General features: G+C 53.3%; 4 protein-coding genes across 4 annotated transcripts; 1 reads left to right on the top strand and 3 right to left on the bottom strand.

The window, feature by feature from the left end:
• Window positions 1-395: 395 nt before the first annotated feature.
• UFD2 (ubiquitin conjugation factor E4 family protein) lies at window positions 396-4,010 on the bottom strand (the record flags this gene model as incomplete). Its single annotated transcript, XM_083195941.1, has 6 exons — window positions 396-1,287; window positions 1,340-1,705; window positions 1,761-2,776; window positions 2,903-3,116; window positions 3,167-3,885; window positions 3,945-4,010. The coding sequence occupies 6 exons, from the start codon at window positions 4,008-4,010 to the stop codon at window positions 396-398; spliced, it is 3,273 nt and encodes a 1,090-aa protein (XP_083048957.1).
• Window positions 4,011-4,766: 756 nt separating this feature from the next.
• On the bottom strand, window positions 4,767-6,353 carry ACO1O0_006556 (uncharacterized protein; the record flags this gene model as incomplete). Its single annotated transcript, XM_083195942.1, has 3 exons — window positions 4,767-5,708; window positions 5,916-6,050; window positions 6,123-6,353. The coding sequence occupies 3 exons, from the start codon at window positions 6,351-6,353 to the stop codon at window positions 4,767-4,769; spliced, it is 1,308 nt and encodes a 435-aa protein (XP_083048958.1).
• Window positions 6,354-7,988: 1,635 nt separating this feature from the next.
• ACO1O0_006557 (uncharacterized protein) lies at window positions 7,989-10,587 on the top strand (the record flags this gene model as incomplete). The annotated part of the gene is made up of 4 exons (XM_083195943.1): window positions 7,989-8,795; window positions 8,848-9,152; window positions 9,217-9,532; window positions 9,595-10,587. The coding sequence occupies 4 exons, from the start codon at window positions 7,989-7,991 to the stop codon at window positions 10,585-10,587; spliced, it is 2,421 nt and encodes an 806-aa protein (XP_083048959.1).
• A 677-nt stretch (window positions 10,588-11,264) lies between these two features.
• Window positions 11,265-12,698, bottom strand: ACO1O0_006558 (dynamin family protein; the record flags this gene model as incomplete). Its single annotated transcript, XM_083195944.1, has 2 exons — window positions 11,265-12,050; window positions 12,114-12,698. 2 exons carry the CDS (start codon window positions 12,696-12,698, stop codon window positions 11,265-11,267), a joined length of 1,371 nt encoding a protein of 456 aa, XP_083048960.1.
• Between the last annotated feature and the right edge of the window lie 7 nt (window positions 12,699-12,705).

Raw genomic sequence — 12,705 nt, forward strand, 5'->3', positions numbered from 1 at the left:
ATTTTTGGTGATTGCATGGACGCAAGTCCGCAGCCTCAGAGACTGGGTTAATACTAGTATGTCCCAGAATTACATACGAGTAGTAGTATTGACCTCTAACGAGGTGGGTTAGGACGTAGCCGGCACCTAATAATAGGATCAAACGAAGGAGCAATGATGCCATAATTGGAAAATGAATCATTAAGGCCTAGGAACCCAACCAATCTCCCAAGTCTATCTGCGGTGCATGTACTCCCATGTATCTTCATTTCATGCAGTCGTTCGGTCTGTCGTCCAGGCGTGATAACCACATACTCGTGGCACTACACAGCCCAGGGCATCCTCCGCCAAATCCAGTAGATGCACGCGGCCACAGTGACAAGAAGCCCTGTATGCACCTAGAGTATGCCTCTCACTCAACCCTCAGTAGTATCCATCGCGTTCTCGATCACCTTCTGCTTAGCCGCGTTCACCCTCTCCGCCTTCCACTGCTGAATCTTCTCCTTGAGCTCCGTCTGCGGGATCGCGTCGTCTATCGTCATGGGCTGCCGCGTGAACGGGTCCTTGGGGTCGCTGAGCAGATGCTGCGCAATGGTCGAGCGGTCCACAATGTGCTGACTGGGGAGCAGCACGGGGTCCGTCATGAGGTCGCCCATGATGGGGTCCTCGAACTCGGCGGGGACTTCGCCGAGGTCGAGCTCCGCCTGGTCGAGCTGCTGCTTCGACTCGAGGAACTTGCCCTTGAGCTTTTCCCACCGCGCAATGTCGGCGGGGTCCATCTGGTGCTTCGACACGAGGATGCGGGTGACGCGGTCCAGGACTTCAGGCTTGTATGAACGGCCGTCAGCGGCCACCGCGTCGATGAAAATATTTGAAGATCCCAGATTGAGGTAGATCCCGACAAAGTCCGAGATGAGTTGGATGGGGCGGAAGTGGTACTTGTCCCTGTTGGAGACACTGAGTTCGGCAGCAGCCTTTTTGCCAGCGAGGGTCTCCAGATTGTAGTTCAGCATGCTCGCCAACCGGGTGACAATCTCGGGCATGGTAAACGCCTCGCCCAGAGCCTCCGTGAATAGCTTCATCATCTCCAGCGTTTCGTTCGCCAGCTGCATATACGACGTTGCCTGATTGCCCAGAGTCTGTAGCTCCTCTTCTTTCTTCTGTCGCGTCTCGGCAGATAGTGATGGGTCCTCCAGCTCCCTTTCGATGCTTCTAATCTTGGGGAACTTTGTGAAAGCCTCGTCCAGTACGTACGTCGCATCGTTCAACAGCATGTTGACAAATTGAACGAAAAAGCTCCTGTTGACCCTAAAAGGCTTGTTAGCTCAGTCTGGTTAGGTGATAGTAAGGCACAACTCACTTGCTCTCGCGCGTCAACTGCTGGCGATAAATGTCGTTGACCCAGACGCACTTTATCACCTGGAAGATCTCGTAGCGAATGTTGAACTTGTCGTAGAATTGAGTGTTGGCGCCGGTTGACTCGCACTCAATGTAGAATTTCATAAGGGCCCGCAAAAGGTACTCGTTGGCGAACTTCATGGAAACTAGTTGATCACCCAGGACGCCCTTCTTCAGGTGCATGAATGGCCATGTCCCAGAGAAGAGTAGCGTGACCAGTGATGACTTGACGTAGGGGTTCTTGATATACTCCGATGATCGTAAGAATGTGATGCAGAGAGCAACGAGCTCCTCTCCGACGGCACTAGGAAGGATTTTGGGAAGCCACCTTTGCATGTGTCAGCCGTGGGAATTCACTTCGCCCAAGGGGCATCGTAGCTTACCTGAACACGAATTTGAAGTTGTCGACAATATTCTGTAGCGTGTATTCAGGGAGGCAGGCAAAGGCACCGTTGCGATCGACCGACAGAGGAAGCCTAGAGGAATTAATATAACGCTTTCGGACCGAGGGGGACTGGACATACTTGATCTGCTCGCTCTCATTGCCGGGCTTGTAATTAGAGCCAGTAGCCAGGCGTAGCAGCCAAACAGCCACATAGCGCATGAATCTCAGAGATGTGCTTTGCATTCGTTCGTCGAGGAGGACGCCCTCGATGGCATATTTGAGTGCAATTGTCTTCTCCAACACATTGGTGTGGCGTTTCAACGTTTCCTCAAATAGCCTCAGCTGATGCGGTGAGTTGGCCACCTTAGGACGCTCTGCCTCCATCGCCTTAATGTGCTTCTCCAGATACTTGATTTCTCGATCCAGGTTTTTAAGTTGAGAATTTGCTGCCTCACTGCCATAGTGATGTGCCGCGAGTGTAAGGAAGAATGCTTCCGATATGAAGTTTGATTCCCCTGGCTCTTTATGAGAGTAAAACTCGTCCGCGGCCGCTTGATCAGCATTGATTTTGGTCTCGTCCTTGATATCGACACGCGGTTGGCGCTTGAAGTATCGAACGTCAATCTTTTCGATCTTGCTAAAATCATTGTCCATGAACGGCTCGCAGAACCGATCCAATATCGTGGTAATATTCATCATGAAGCCATCGGAAGCCACTTCACGAGGGTCCACCTGGATAGCACGCCTCTTATGATTTGTGTTCATAATGTAAGCAAACCAGTCCAGCGTGTGACTCCTAGTTTCGGGCCCTGCGCGAATGAACGCATTCGCTATCTGGAAGAGGTCGTCCTGGTGCGTGCTCAGAACCATCCGGAGAGCATCTTGCGCGTTTGCGATCCTAGCCTTGTCGAGCGTTCGCGGCCCCGGGAAGTAGCTGCGGATGACCTCGGGTTGTAAAGGTGATAACCGAAAGAAGGGACCTAGCAATGTGTGCTTCTCAATGCCGGGAGCTGACTGCGCCATATTGAAAGTGGGATGCTTTGCTAAGTTGGTAATGAGAGTGGGAAACCTGGCGTATGTTTGGAGGGCCTGCCATGATCAATCACCGATGTCGCTGCAATCAAGGTCAAAGGGCCTTACCTGAACATAGGGCTTATAGTCGTCTTCCATGGACATGGTAGACAGCTTGGTGCTAATCTTAACCATTGTATCGTTGAATAGTGCGGGCAAGGCCTCGTCATCATCAAACCTCTTGATCGCCTCCTTGTAGAACTCCAGGTCAAGACCGTTCTCGTCAAAGACCCCCCGGAGGATATACGGGACAAGCGAATCCAGCTCGGGGTTCGGCGCGCGTCTAAGGCAGTCAGAAAAATGATGGCACCACAGCTTCTCTGAGACTCCTACCCGTATAAGTCCGGCAAAGTAAGCGAGAAAAGACAGTTGCTCATGCATAATCTCTTAGCCTCTTCGTGGACCTCGAATTTCGGACCGGTCACGTTTTTGGAGGTTGCAGCGGCCTTGGTGGCCCGCTTCCAGCATGGGAGGAGGTAGTCCATGAGCGGCTTGTCGTGCGGCCACGCCCCGGCAGCTTCCAATATCGCCTGGTCCAGATTCGCCGTTGTGAGCTTCAGCGCGTCGCCCGATTCGTTCAGCTCCTCGTTCAGGTTCGGCAGGAAGGTCAACCGGTGGCCCCCTGTGGTCGACATGCTGTGGGGGTCGACGGTAACGCGAAAGATCTGGGAGAGTATGCGGTTGGCATAGTCCTCATCGGTCTCGACGGGCGGAGGGTTCGATTTGCGCGGCGGCGGAGTCGCGGCTTTCGGAGCTGGCGAGCCATCATCGTCAACATCGGTCGCAGGTCGCTTGCGGGAGGGGCGGACGGTACCTGGGGATCTCGAAGTCTCCTGCGAACTTCCATCCTTCTTGACGCCGAGCTGCGCGAAGGGGTTAGGTGTTGATGATGTCGAGCCGGCGGTCATGGTTTTGGGCTGCTCAGGTTCGGTGGCCTGCGGTTTCGGCGTCGATGGGGAGGACGGGGGTTTCGAGGCGTCGGTGCCAGACGGCTTATTGTCATCGGACTTGGGTGTTGACGTCCCCAGCTTGGCCAGGCGCCTAGCCCGAATCTGGGCTATTTATCAGCATCACAGGGTACCAAAGTCCGCCAGGTGGTATAGCTCCATACCTGCTCCATCTTCTCCTTGTCAGGACCGTCGTCGCCGGTCCATGACGGCTGCTGGTTGGGATCCATGATGACGACTTCTCCGACGGACGTTGCACGTCAGGGTGGGAGAAGGGCTTCACGGAAGTTGATGGAAGAGTGTCGCGCGGCTGGACGGTTGGGGTGAAGTCACGGTGTTGAGGTCAGGCACCTGAGGCGGTCCCTGTAGTGTCTGCTGGTGGGGTGAATGATGCACTAAATGCGGGGCGGTGAGGCGCTGGGGGCTGATGGCTGAGGGACAGCTTGATTAAAACCAACGTCGAAGTGTTTGAGAAGAGACAGACAACAGGCTTGAATAGGTAGGCAGTTTGTTAAGGTGAATACTTTTGGTTATAAAATTTTTTTAAAAAAAATTGATGATTGCCTCATGGATGTAGTTGAAATAGTCAAGTATCTATCTCGCGAGTCTGTAGACAAGATATAGAAGGGCCAAACTCCGCCGTCCCCATGTTCCTATGTACAGATATGTATGTTAAACTCCGCCGCAAGCTTGGGCGGTTTTATCGTCCACGACCAGTCAGCCACGGGGGAACTTAATCGTTGGACTCTAGGTATGTGTCGTGGCCAGTCAGTACATAATGTACGATTTTATCACGCTATTTGAAGCCGCAACAGCGCTATGGAAAGTTAGACTATGGGAAGGAGCTGATTCTTTCATATTGTAGCTAAACTCATAATCACACATATGCTCTAGGGTATCCCGTATTCCCAACACCAGCGCCGTTATGAACTGCAAATAAGCCGTGATAGAATACATCACCGGTGAGATTTCCTGAAACCTCCTGATTACAAACGAGGTAGATCCATATCCGCCCCCGAAGATCGCCTACGTTCTGGCAATGCCGGGACGGTGGTTGACTCTGTCGAGTTCTCGCGGCGGATGGTTGCCGACGTGCCAGAATTGTTGGCTGCCCTCATACGGCCCTCCTCGCGACTGCGGTTCAGAAGCCAGTTGACGTGCATGCGGATCATGTTGATGTTGTTGCGGAGCTCTGTGACCTCCTCGCGGATGGGCATGACCTGGTTCAGTGTCCACATGCTTTGCCTCGCCTCCAGGTGTGTCAGATTTTGGTGGACCTCCTCAAATCCGGCGTCAAGATCCTGCATAGTGCGGTTGTCACTGATAACTGGTGTATCTCCGCTGCCGCTGTGCCGGCCCACAGACCCCGACATCTCATCGAGTCGTCGGGAAGTCTCTTCTTGGCGGGCCCGGTATTCTTGGAGCTGAGATCCAAGATCACGGTGGGACTGGATAAGTTCGCGCTGAGATCTTATCACAACACCAGATGCTGTGTCCGGATGGAATGGACACTCGGACAAGTGGTCGGCTAGCTCCCCTCTCTCTACCCGCACTGGACAGCCTAGATCTTGATACATGCAGCCGACCTCGATACCATCGCAGTCGAGCTCATGATGAGTAGACATGGACGATCTATGGACCAGTTGCCAGCAGGCTTCACATCGGGTCTTGGCTTTGGCGCACGACACCAGGTGCCACTCACGATCGGCCTCCTGAATGGTATCTTCGCAGTAGCGGCACTGTATATCAACGTGCTGGCAGCTGTTCACCGTGGGCTTCTGGCGGAGTTTCTTGTCGCACTCGGGGTCCGGGCAGTGGTATTCCCGGAACCGACATTCGGATGTGGCGTGTGTCTCAATTGATTCTCGTCGCATCTCCCGCGTGCAGCCTCTATTGTGGTGCGGGCATTTGACCATCAGACTGTTGAGCTGGGTCCGTACCAACCTCCCCGTACTAAGGCAGTCTGACCATGAGAGTGGTTCTCTGTCAACGGGACATGCTGTACCAGAGGGACTAGATGTAATGCTTCTTCTGAGACACCGATAGCAGAAGGTATGATCGCAAGGGGTCGTGACAGGGTCAACCAAGGGGTCGTGGCATATTGGACACAAGAGGGCCGAGTCAGGCTCAGTAACGTAGTTGAGGGAGTACATGTCGAATATGCAGTCGCCGCCGTACTTCTTGGGGATGTCAAGGGACGAGGGATGCGGAGGCTTAACCGACCCTGCTCTCCTTCCAGACGGGCCCGCAGAAACACGCCCACCAGGAGTCTGAGAGCGATGCCGTCCTAATGAGCCCCCTTGCCTGTTGTTTCCTGTCCGATTTTGGCGCATCTGGCCTACACCGTAGAACGTGTCGGGCGACGGAGGTCGGACAAGGCTCGTGACGAGGTCGGGCGTCGGGGATGTGCGTCGCATATTACGGCGAGCGAAGCGCCGGGCAGCGGCCGGGCTCATTCTGTATCCATCATCGCTGGAGGATTCGGATGTTCGCGATTCGCGGCGGGGCTGGAGAAGCGTCACGCGATTGCTCTGGGCTGGTGGTGCCGAGGTTGAGGGTTGGCTTGACGCCATGGTTGCTGCTGGTGACTGCTTCGGAGCGTCTCAGAATCGGGGCCTCGCAGGAGTCCTGGGCATGGGCGCGGTTGAGAACATGCGTTGGGACGCTTCAGATATTCAGCAGGAGAATGGGATGGCTGTGTGTTGCAGAAGAGGCCTTGGTGGCATGGCATGGCAGAGGTCGGGGCAACGGAGGACATGTGGAGTGACGATCGCCAGTGGCCGGGAGACTATTCCAGAGGACCCTGGCGGGGTTAATCTATGACGGTCACAGCAGGTGCCAGATTGGCAGCCCCGGGTATGTTCCAGATTGTCACACGCCATTGAGGTCATCTGATTCCAAATTATTAAGGTACGGAGTACGCTTGGTTACAAGATCTCCTACACTCTGCGCTTCAAGATGGAGGCCTTGCCAACTCAGGACATCCGTCATGTCTTCCTGTAACGGAGGGCCAAGTTCGGCTCCTGGGTGCAATGTCTCCTCATTCCACATCGGCGGAAAGGAAAGGCTCCACTGCCACCTCCGTCGTCCCCCGTCGTTCGCCTAGTTTGTGGCTAGGTAGCCAACGGATGGACAAAGGGCGAAGGTCTTCATGTGTTGTAACCTGCAGCTTACGCGACCCCACCGACGGACACGCCGACATTATTATTACATGCAGCAGCAGATAGTCTTCCATTCTTTCTGAAAGCTGAAGGTGCAGCCCGAAATAAGCTTCACTTTCTACAGGTATTAAGTTACCTAGGTGCCTAGGTAAGGGTCAATTTCCCGAGAATGGCGGCAAGGTCGTATATGACGTGACGTCGGGTGATTCCAGTCGCTAGAAGCTATTACCAAGTATCTTGCCAACTTGGAATCTTAGAGGTCACCTTCGGCCTCTCATACCATATCCTTCGCGAACCATTCACCCTCACCGACTACCTTGAAAGGAATTTATACATTGCTGACGGTTACTAGCCATATACCTTTGGTCCACCCGGGGGCCCCATGCAGTTTACTATTGCATGCGCCGTGTTGCTGCTTTAACGCCCTGCACGACTGACCCCTAGTAGTTTCTGCTTGCGTGGCCCCCCTTCGAGCTACCTGCACGAACAGCCGCCTGCGTGACTGCGTCGTACGAATACGGTATGATATTTCGAAGCTAGTTTCAACGGCTGGTCCCGCCAGTAATGTACTCGAAGGGGGGGGGGGGGGGGGGGGTGTTTGTCTTACGGCGGCAGCCGGCACTTGGCTCAGTCTCCTGTCTATTTCTTGTCCCTGGAGCTTCTGCGTGGTCGTGGGTCGTGTGCCATCAAGCGAATGGCGGCTGCCAGCCCCCCGATGGGCCTCAGCCCTCTAGTATATGATGCCGTGCAAGTGTGATACTACCTACACTAGCACACGGTTCCATATGCTGTAAGACTAGGGCGAACTTGTTCACTGCCCGACTATCTGCATACCCTGGACGCCTTAAAAGCGGCAGCTCACGATGCAACAGCTGCAGCCTTGTTAAAGAGGGGCTGGGGGTTTGGGGCTCCTGGTCTCGCATCCGCTGGGCATCATGATAGCATAAATACCTTGCTTGCCTAGCTTCCTAGTTCACGTTGTAATACCTATCGCTCTTCATCATCTCAATCTGTCCAAGCTTAGTTCACAGACACACGCAGGCCAACATGGATCCATCACCCGAGTCAACCCCCGAACCCCCACCGCCTGCCCCCAGGGGTAAATCGAGCGAGCTTCATCCTCAGCTTATGGTGTCCAAATTCTGGCAAAACTACCACAGCAAGACTCAAGGCAAGGTCACTCGCATCTTTCCACGACGACTCTACAAGGACCTAGCTACTCCTCTTGGCCCTCCCCGCCACGATGTGCGTAATGCCACCCAAAGCTATGAGGCAGCACGGTCCGAATGCATGGCTATGATTCACAAGGCTGTCGCCCACTGTGAACGTACCAATTCCAAGTTCACCGACCCCGAGTTTGACATTGAGGCCGATTTCATGTGGGGGCAAAACAACTGCCTTTCCGGACTGGAACGTGACGAATCCTGGCCGGAGGAGTACAGTCCGGGCTCTGTCCATCGTTTGCCATGGATCTTTGAAAACCCCCGGTTCACTGTTGACGGGTTCTCGAGCTCGGATATAAAGCAAGGGGCGATTGGTGACTGTTGGTGGGTTGCGGCCGTGGGCAACATTGCGCATCGCACGGACCTCATGGATAAGATTTGTGTTGGCAGAGATGAGGAGTGTGGCATATATGGGTTTGTGTTTTACAGAGATGGCGAGTGGTTTCCGACCATCATCGACGACAATCTCTACCTCAGAGAAGTGGACTTTGGTTCCTACGTAGACATCTACGACTCCAGAGGGAAGAAGGCCAAACTATACAAAAAACAGAAGCAGACAGGCTCCGAGGCTCTTTACTTCTCCCAATGCGGGGAGGAAAACGAGACTTGGCTGCCACTTCTTGAAAAGGCCGTATGTTTTACGCCTGGCATCTGCAAAGAACGGCCCTGCTGACTTGCTGTAGTACGCAAAGGTCCACGGCGACTATGATGCCATCAACGGTGGCTGGCTTGGCTCTGCCGTCGACTCCCTCACCGGAGGCGTCACCACCATTATCATTGCGAGTAGCGTCCTTCGCAAGGACCGACTATGGCGCGAGATGCTCACTGTGGATAAAAAAGATGGCGAATTCGTCTTTGGTGTCTCAGCCAACTCGACGTTCATGTCCGAGAATAAGAACGGGATTCCCTTGGGTCATGCCTACTCCGTCCTGAAGGCGGTCCAGTTTGACGACGAGGATGGCAAGAAGATAAGACTGGTCAAAATTCGGTACGTGGGTGCCCTCTTGGGCCCGGCACCCCTCTCACCCCTCCGTTTGCTAATAAAAGACCAGAAATCCCTGGGGCGAGCGATCGTTTGACGGGCTCGGTGAGTGGCATGGGCCCTGGTCGGACGGATCAAAGGAATGGACGCCAGCCATGATCGAGAAGTTGGGACATGAATTCGCCGACGACGGGGTGTTTTGGATGTCTTTTGATGATGTCCTAAGCAACTTTGAGGTTCTTGACCGCACTCGCTTGTTTGACGAGAAATGGACGGTTGCACAACAGTGGACCAGTAGCCCAATCAGCTGGGTGCCGGGCTATCTGAAAAACAAGTTCGTCATTGAGGTCACGAAGGCAGGGGAGACGGTGATTGTCTTGTCAACAGTAAGTTGTGTTCGGCTATTTTTTTCTGGAACCAAGCATCCGTGACTGACTTGTTCTCGCAGCTTAACCCGCGGTTCTTCAAAGGGCTCGAGGGCCAGTATGATTTTGACATCGAGTTCCTCCTCCGAAAGTCTGATTCGACTGAAACGCTGGCCGAAGTGCGGGGGACTTCATACTCAGACACCAAAACCGCCAATTGCGAGATCTGGCTGGAACCGGGCACGTACGAGGTTCTGCCCAAGATCACGGCCGAGCGCTCTAGCCGCAAAGCTGCCGAGAAGGTGATCCAGATCCATGCAGACAAGAACCCCAAGAAGTTGAGGCAGATTGGCATGAAGTATGATCTGGCTCACGCTAAAGTCGGCGTGCTAGATGAGGATGCCGAGCTGGAGCGGAAGAGGGAGAAGGAGAAGAACAAGAAAAAGAGAGAGCAGGAGAAGGAACAAGAAAAGACAGCCGAAAATGTTGAAAGTGACACTATGGCAAGAATAGAGTCAGCGATCAACGAAATAAAGGAGCAACTTAACAAAGAGGGAAAGAAGAAAGAGCAGGAGAAGGAGGGTGATGAGAAGGGAGAGAAGAAGACTGATGAGAAGGAAGAGAAGAAGACCGATGAGAAGGAAGAGAAGAAGACCGACGAGGGAGGAGAGAAAAAGAGTGGCGAGGAAGGAGAAAAGAAGACTGATGAGAAGACCGATGAGGGAGGAGAGAAGAATATTGCTGAGGAAGGAGAAAAGAAGATTGACAAGGAAGGAGAACAGCCAGCTGACGGCAACGAGTCTGATTCCGATTCGGAGTCCGAATCTGACTCGGATGAAGAATCGTCAGGTTCCGAGTTGGATTTCACATCAATTGGCGACGACCCCAACCCTCCCCCATGGAACCCAGTGTGTGTCCTGGGCCTGAGGGTTTATGCTCAGGACAAGGGTATTTCGACGAAATTGGTTCAAGAGGAAGCCAAAGATGGGGAGAAGAAGACTAAGAAGTCAAAGAAGAAGAAGGCAGAGACGCCAGAGGGTGAGCCCACGACTTTGGCGATGAGACAAAAGCCATAGTGGCTTGGAGGCGGAATGGATCCTCGTTTGCGCACTAGCACAGCTATATCTCCTCTCAATTTATGTATTAGCAGCGGATGATGTATTTAATGACAGCTTCACATTGCAATGCTAAGTAGTATTCGTTTTGTGCGGCACTTGAATTTGTGTTTTCTTGACTCATTTGTGCTGAGCAAAACAACCATCATCTCCCAGAGAGTCGCAACCTCCATCGGCTTGGTGTTTTCTAATCAGCGTTAACTAGCGAAGGATCCGTCGGCCCCCCTCCAAACGTTCCATCTCCTTCTCCAGCTGGACCCTTTTTCTTTTCACCCCTATTTCCTCTCCTGCAACGTCCTCAAGCTGCTCGGTTGTCATTACGGCAACGAACTTGGGACAGAACAATTTGAGAGGGGTGTCTTTGCCGGTGACGAGGAAATGGTCTACAACTTGCATCCGCACGTTGTCTACAAACCGCTCCCGAGCTAGCTTGTAGTATGACCGGGGGATGTCATGGAGCTCAAGGATGACGTGGTTCTCATTGCTCATGGGATTGTTCTTCATGAGATCCTCCATGCGAATCACATGTCCATGATTGTAGTCTGGCAAGCTCGACGGCTCCAGCTAGCTCCGAAGCCGTTCCTGGCGACTTTGATTATGAGCCAAACGAGAAGTACTAGGATCTGAGATGACTGGACTCACCTCTTGTCCAACGTGTCCTTGAAGTAATGGTTATGAGTTGCGGGGGTGCCCTCCAACTCGACAGACACGAGGAACTCTGTGTGTTTTAGAGCAGCTGCGTAGCTGCTTCGAAGCTGATCAGAGAGAAGAGAGGATAGTCTATCCCTGACATGTCTGTTACCGGGGATTATGTGTTGGAGGACTTCCATTACAAAGCTGTGGACCAGTGTGATGATATCGCTGACGTACCCCAGTGCAAGGTGTCTCCATTTGCGGGCCTGCCTGTTCATCATGGTCACCACTAGGGATGAGTCAAACGTACCAATTTCAAAGCCACGCGATCGTCGATAGACGACCTTCAGCCAGCCCAAAATACTCTGAGTAAGGGGGACAGGTATATCAGGGCAGTCTGGCATAACGTCGCCAATTTCAGGGTGGTCCTTATGTTCCCGGGTGGGCAATGTTTGCTCTTCCTCTAGGGAAAGATGGTCCAGGTCGACCTCACTGATACTGTCACCGCCTGCCGTTACTTCAAAGTCGATCTCATGACCAACAGTAGCCATTTGCTGGGCAAAGCTATCCCCACGGTTGATTGTTGCTGTGGCAAGACGAAGGGAGTCATCTTCGTTGAAAAACCTAGATCTACCGTAGTCGGCACGTATGGCCAATGCCACCATGTTTTGGAACCTGGCTGCAATGTCCACGAGGAATAGCCGCTGGTCAGTCTGGGTCTGCCGCTTTGGTCCCAGCGACTCGTAGCGCTCATTGACAGTTCTGAGCCTCGCGATGATTTCAGACTTGACCTGAAGAGACAGTCAGAACGTATGTTTCAATACTTCAGGGACTGGGGAGCCGGGAGGCCTTACCTTGGGAAACTCCTGACGAAGGTGGCCTGCCAGGATGTCCTGGAGACGAACCCGCAGGGATTGAATCCCCACGGCATCCTTAGAGAGCCTGTTCCAAGGAGCCACAGTGTCAAAAAATGACTGTTCAAGAGCATAGCGAGTTGCTGAAGATTCATTAATATTAGCCTGGCCAGGGTTGCGCAGCATATGCCAACCGAGCTTCAGCTTCTGGTGTCTGCCCTCCATTACCTCGACAACCGCCATTTCGGCTCCTCGGTCAACTAGGTCAGGCTTTGTAAGAATACCAAAGGTTCTGTCACCGTGAGGGTCTAGCTCCTCTGCCTTTTCAATAATCTCCTGGTTCGCAATATCGACGTTGCACGGCACAACGACGAGCATGACGGAGCGCGGATTAGCCATGTACCCGTGGACCATGTTCTCCACGAGCTGGATGTCGGCCTTGGTAGTCACCCCGGACGTAGTCCTCTTGAAAATACCGGAGACGTCGATGATGCTGAAATGCTCTTGCTCGGGCCCAGCTATTTCAATGGCGAGGACGTCCTTGGAAAAGGGGGACATGATGCCGTCCCCCGAACCAAAGTTCATGTGCGCG

The sequence above is a fragment of the Amphichorda felina genome, assembly GCF_050947745.1.
Source record: "Amphichorda felina strain 45539 chromosome Unknown scaffold_6, whole genome shotgun sequence".
In the NCBI taxonomy this organism is placed as follows: domain Eukaryota; kingdom Fungi; phylum Ascomycota; class Sordariomycetes; order Hypocreales; family Bionectriaceae; genus Amphichorda; species Amphichorda felina.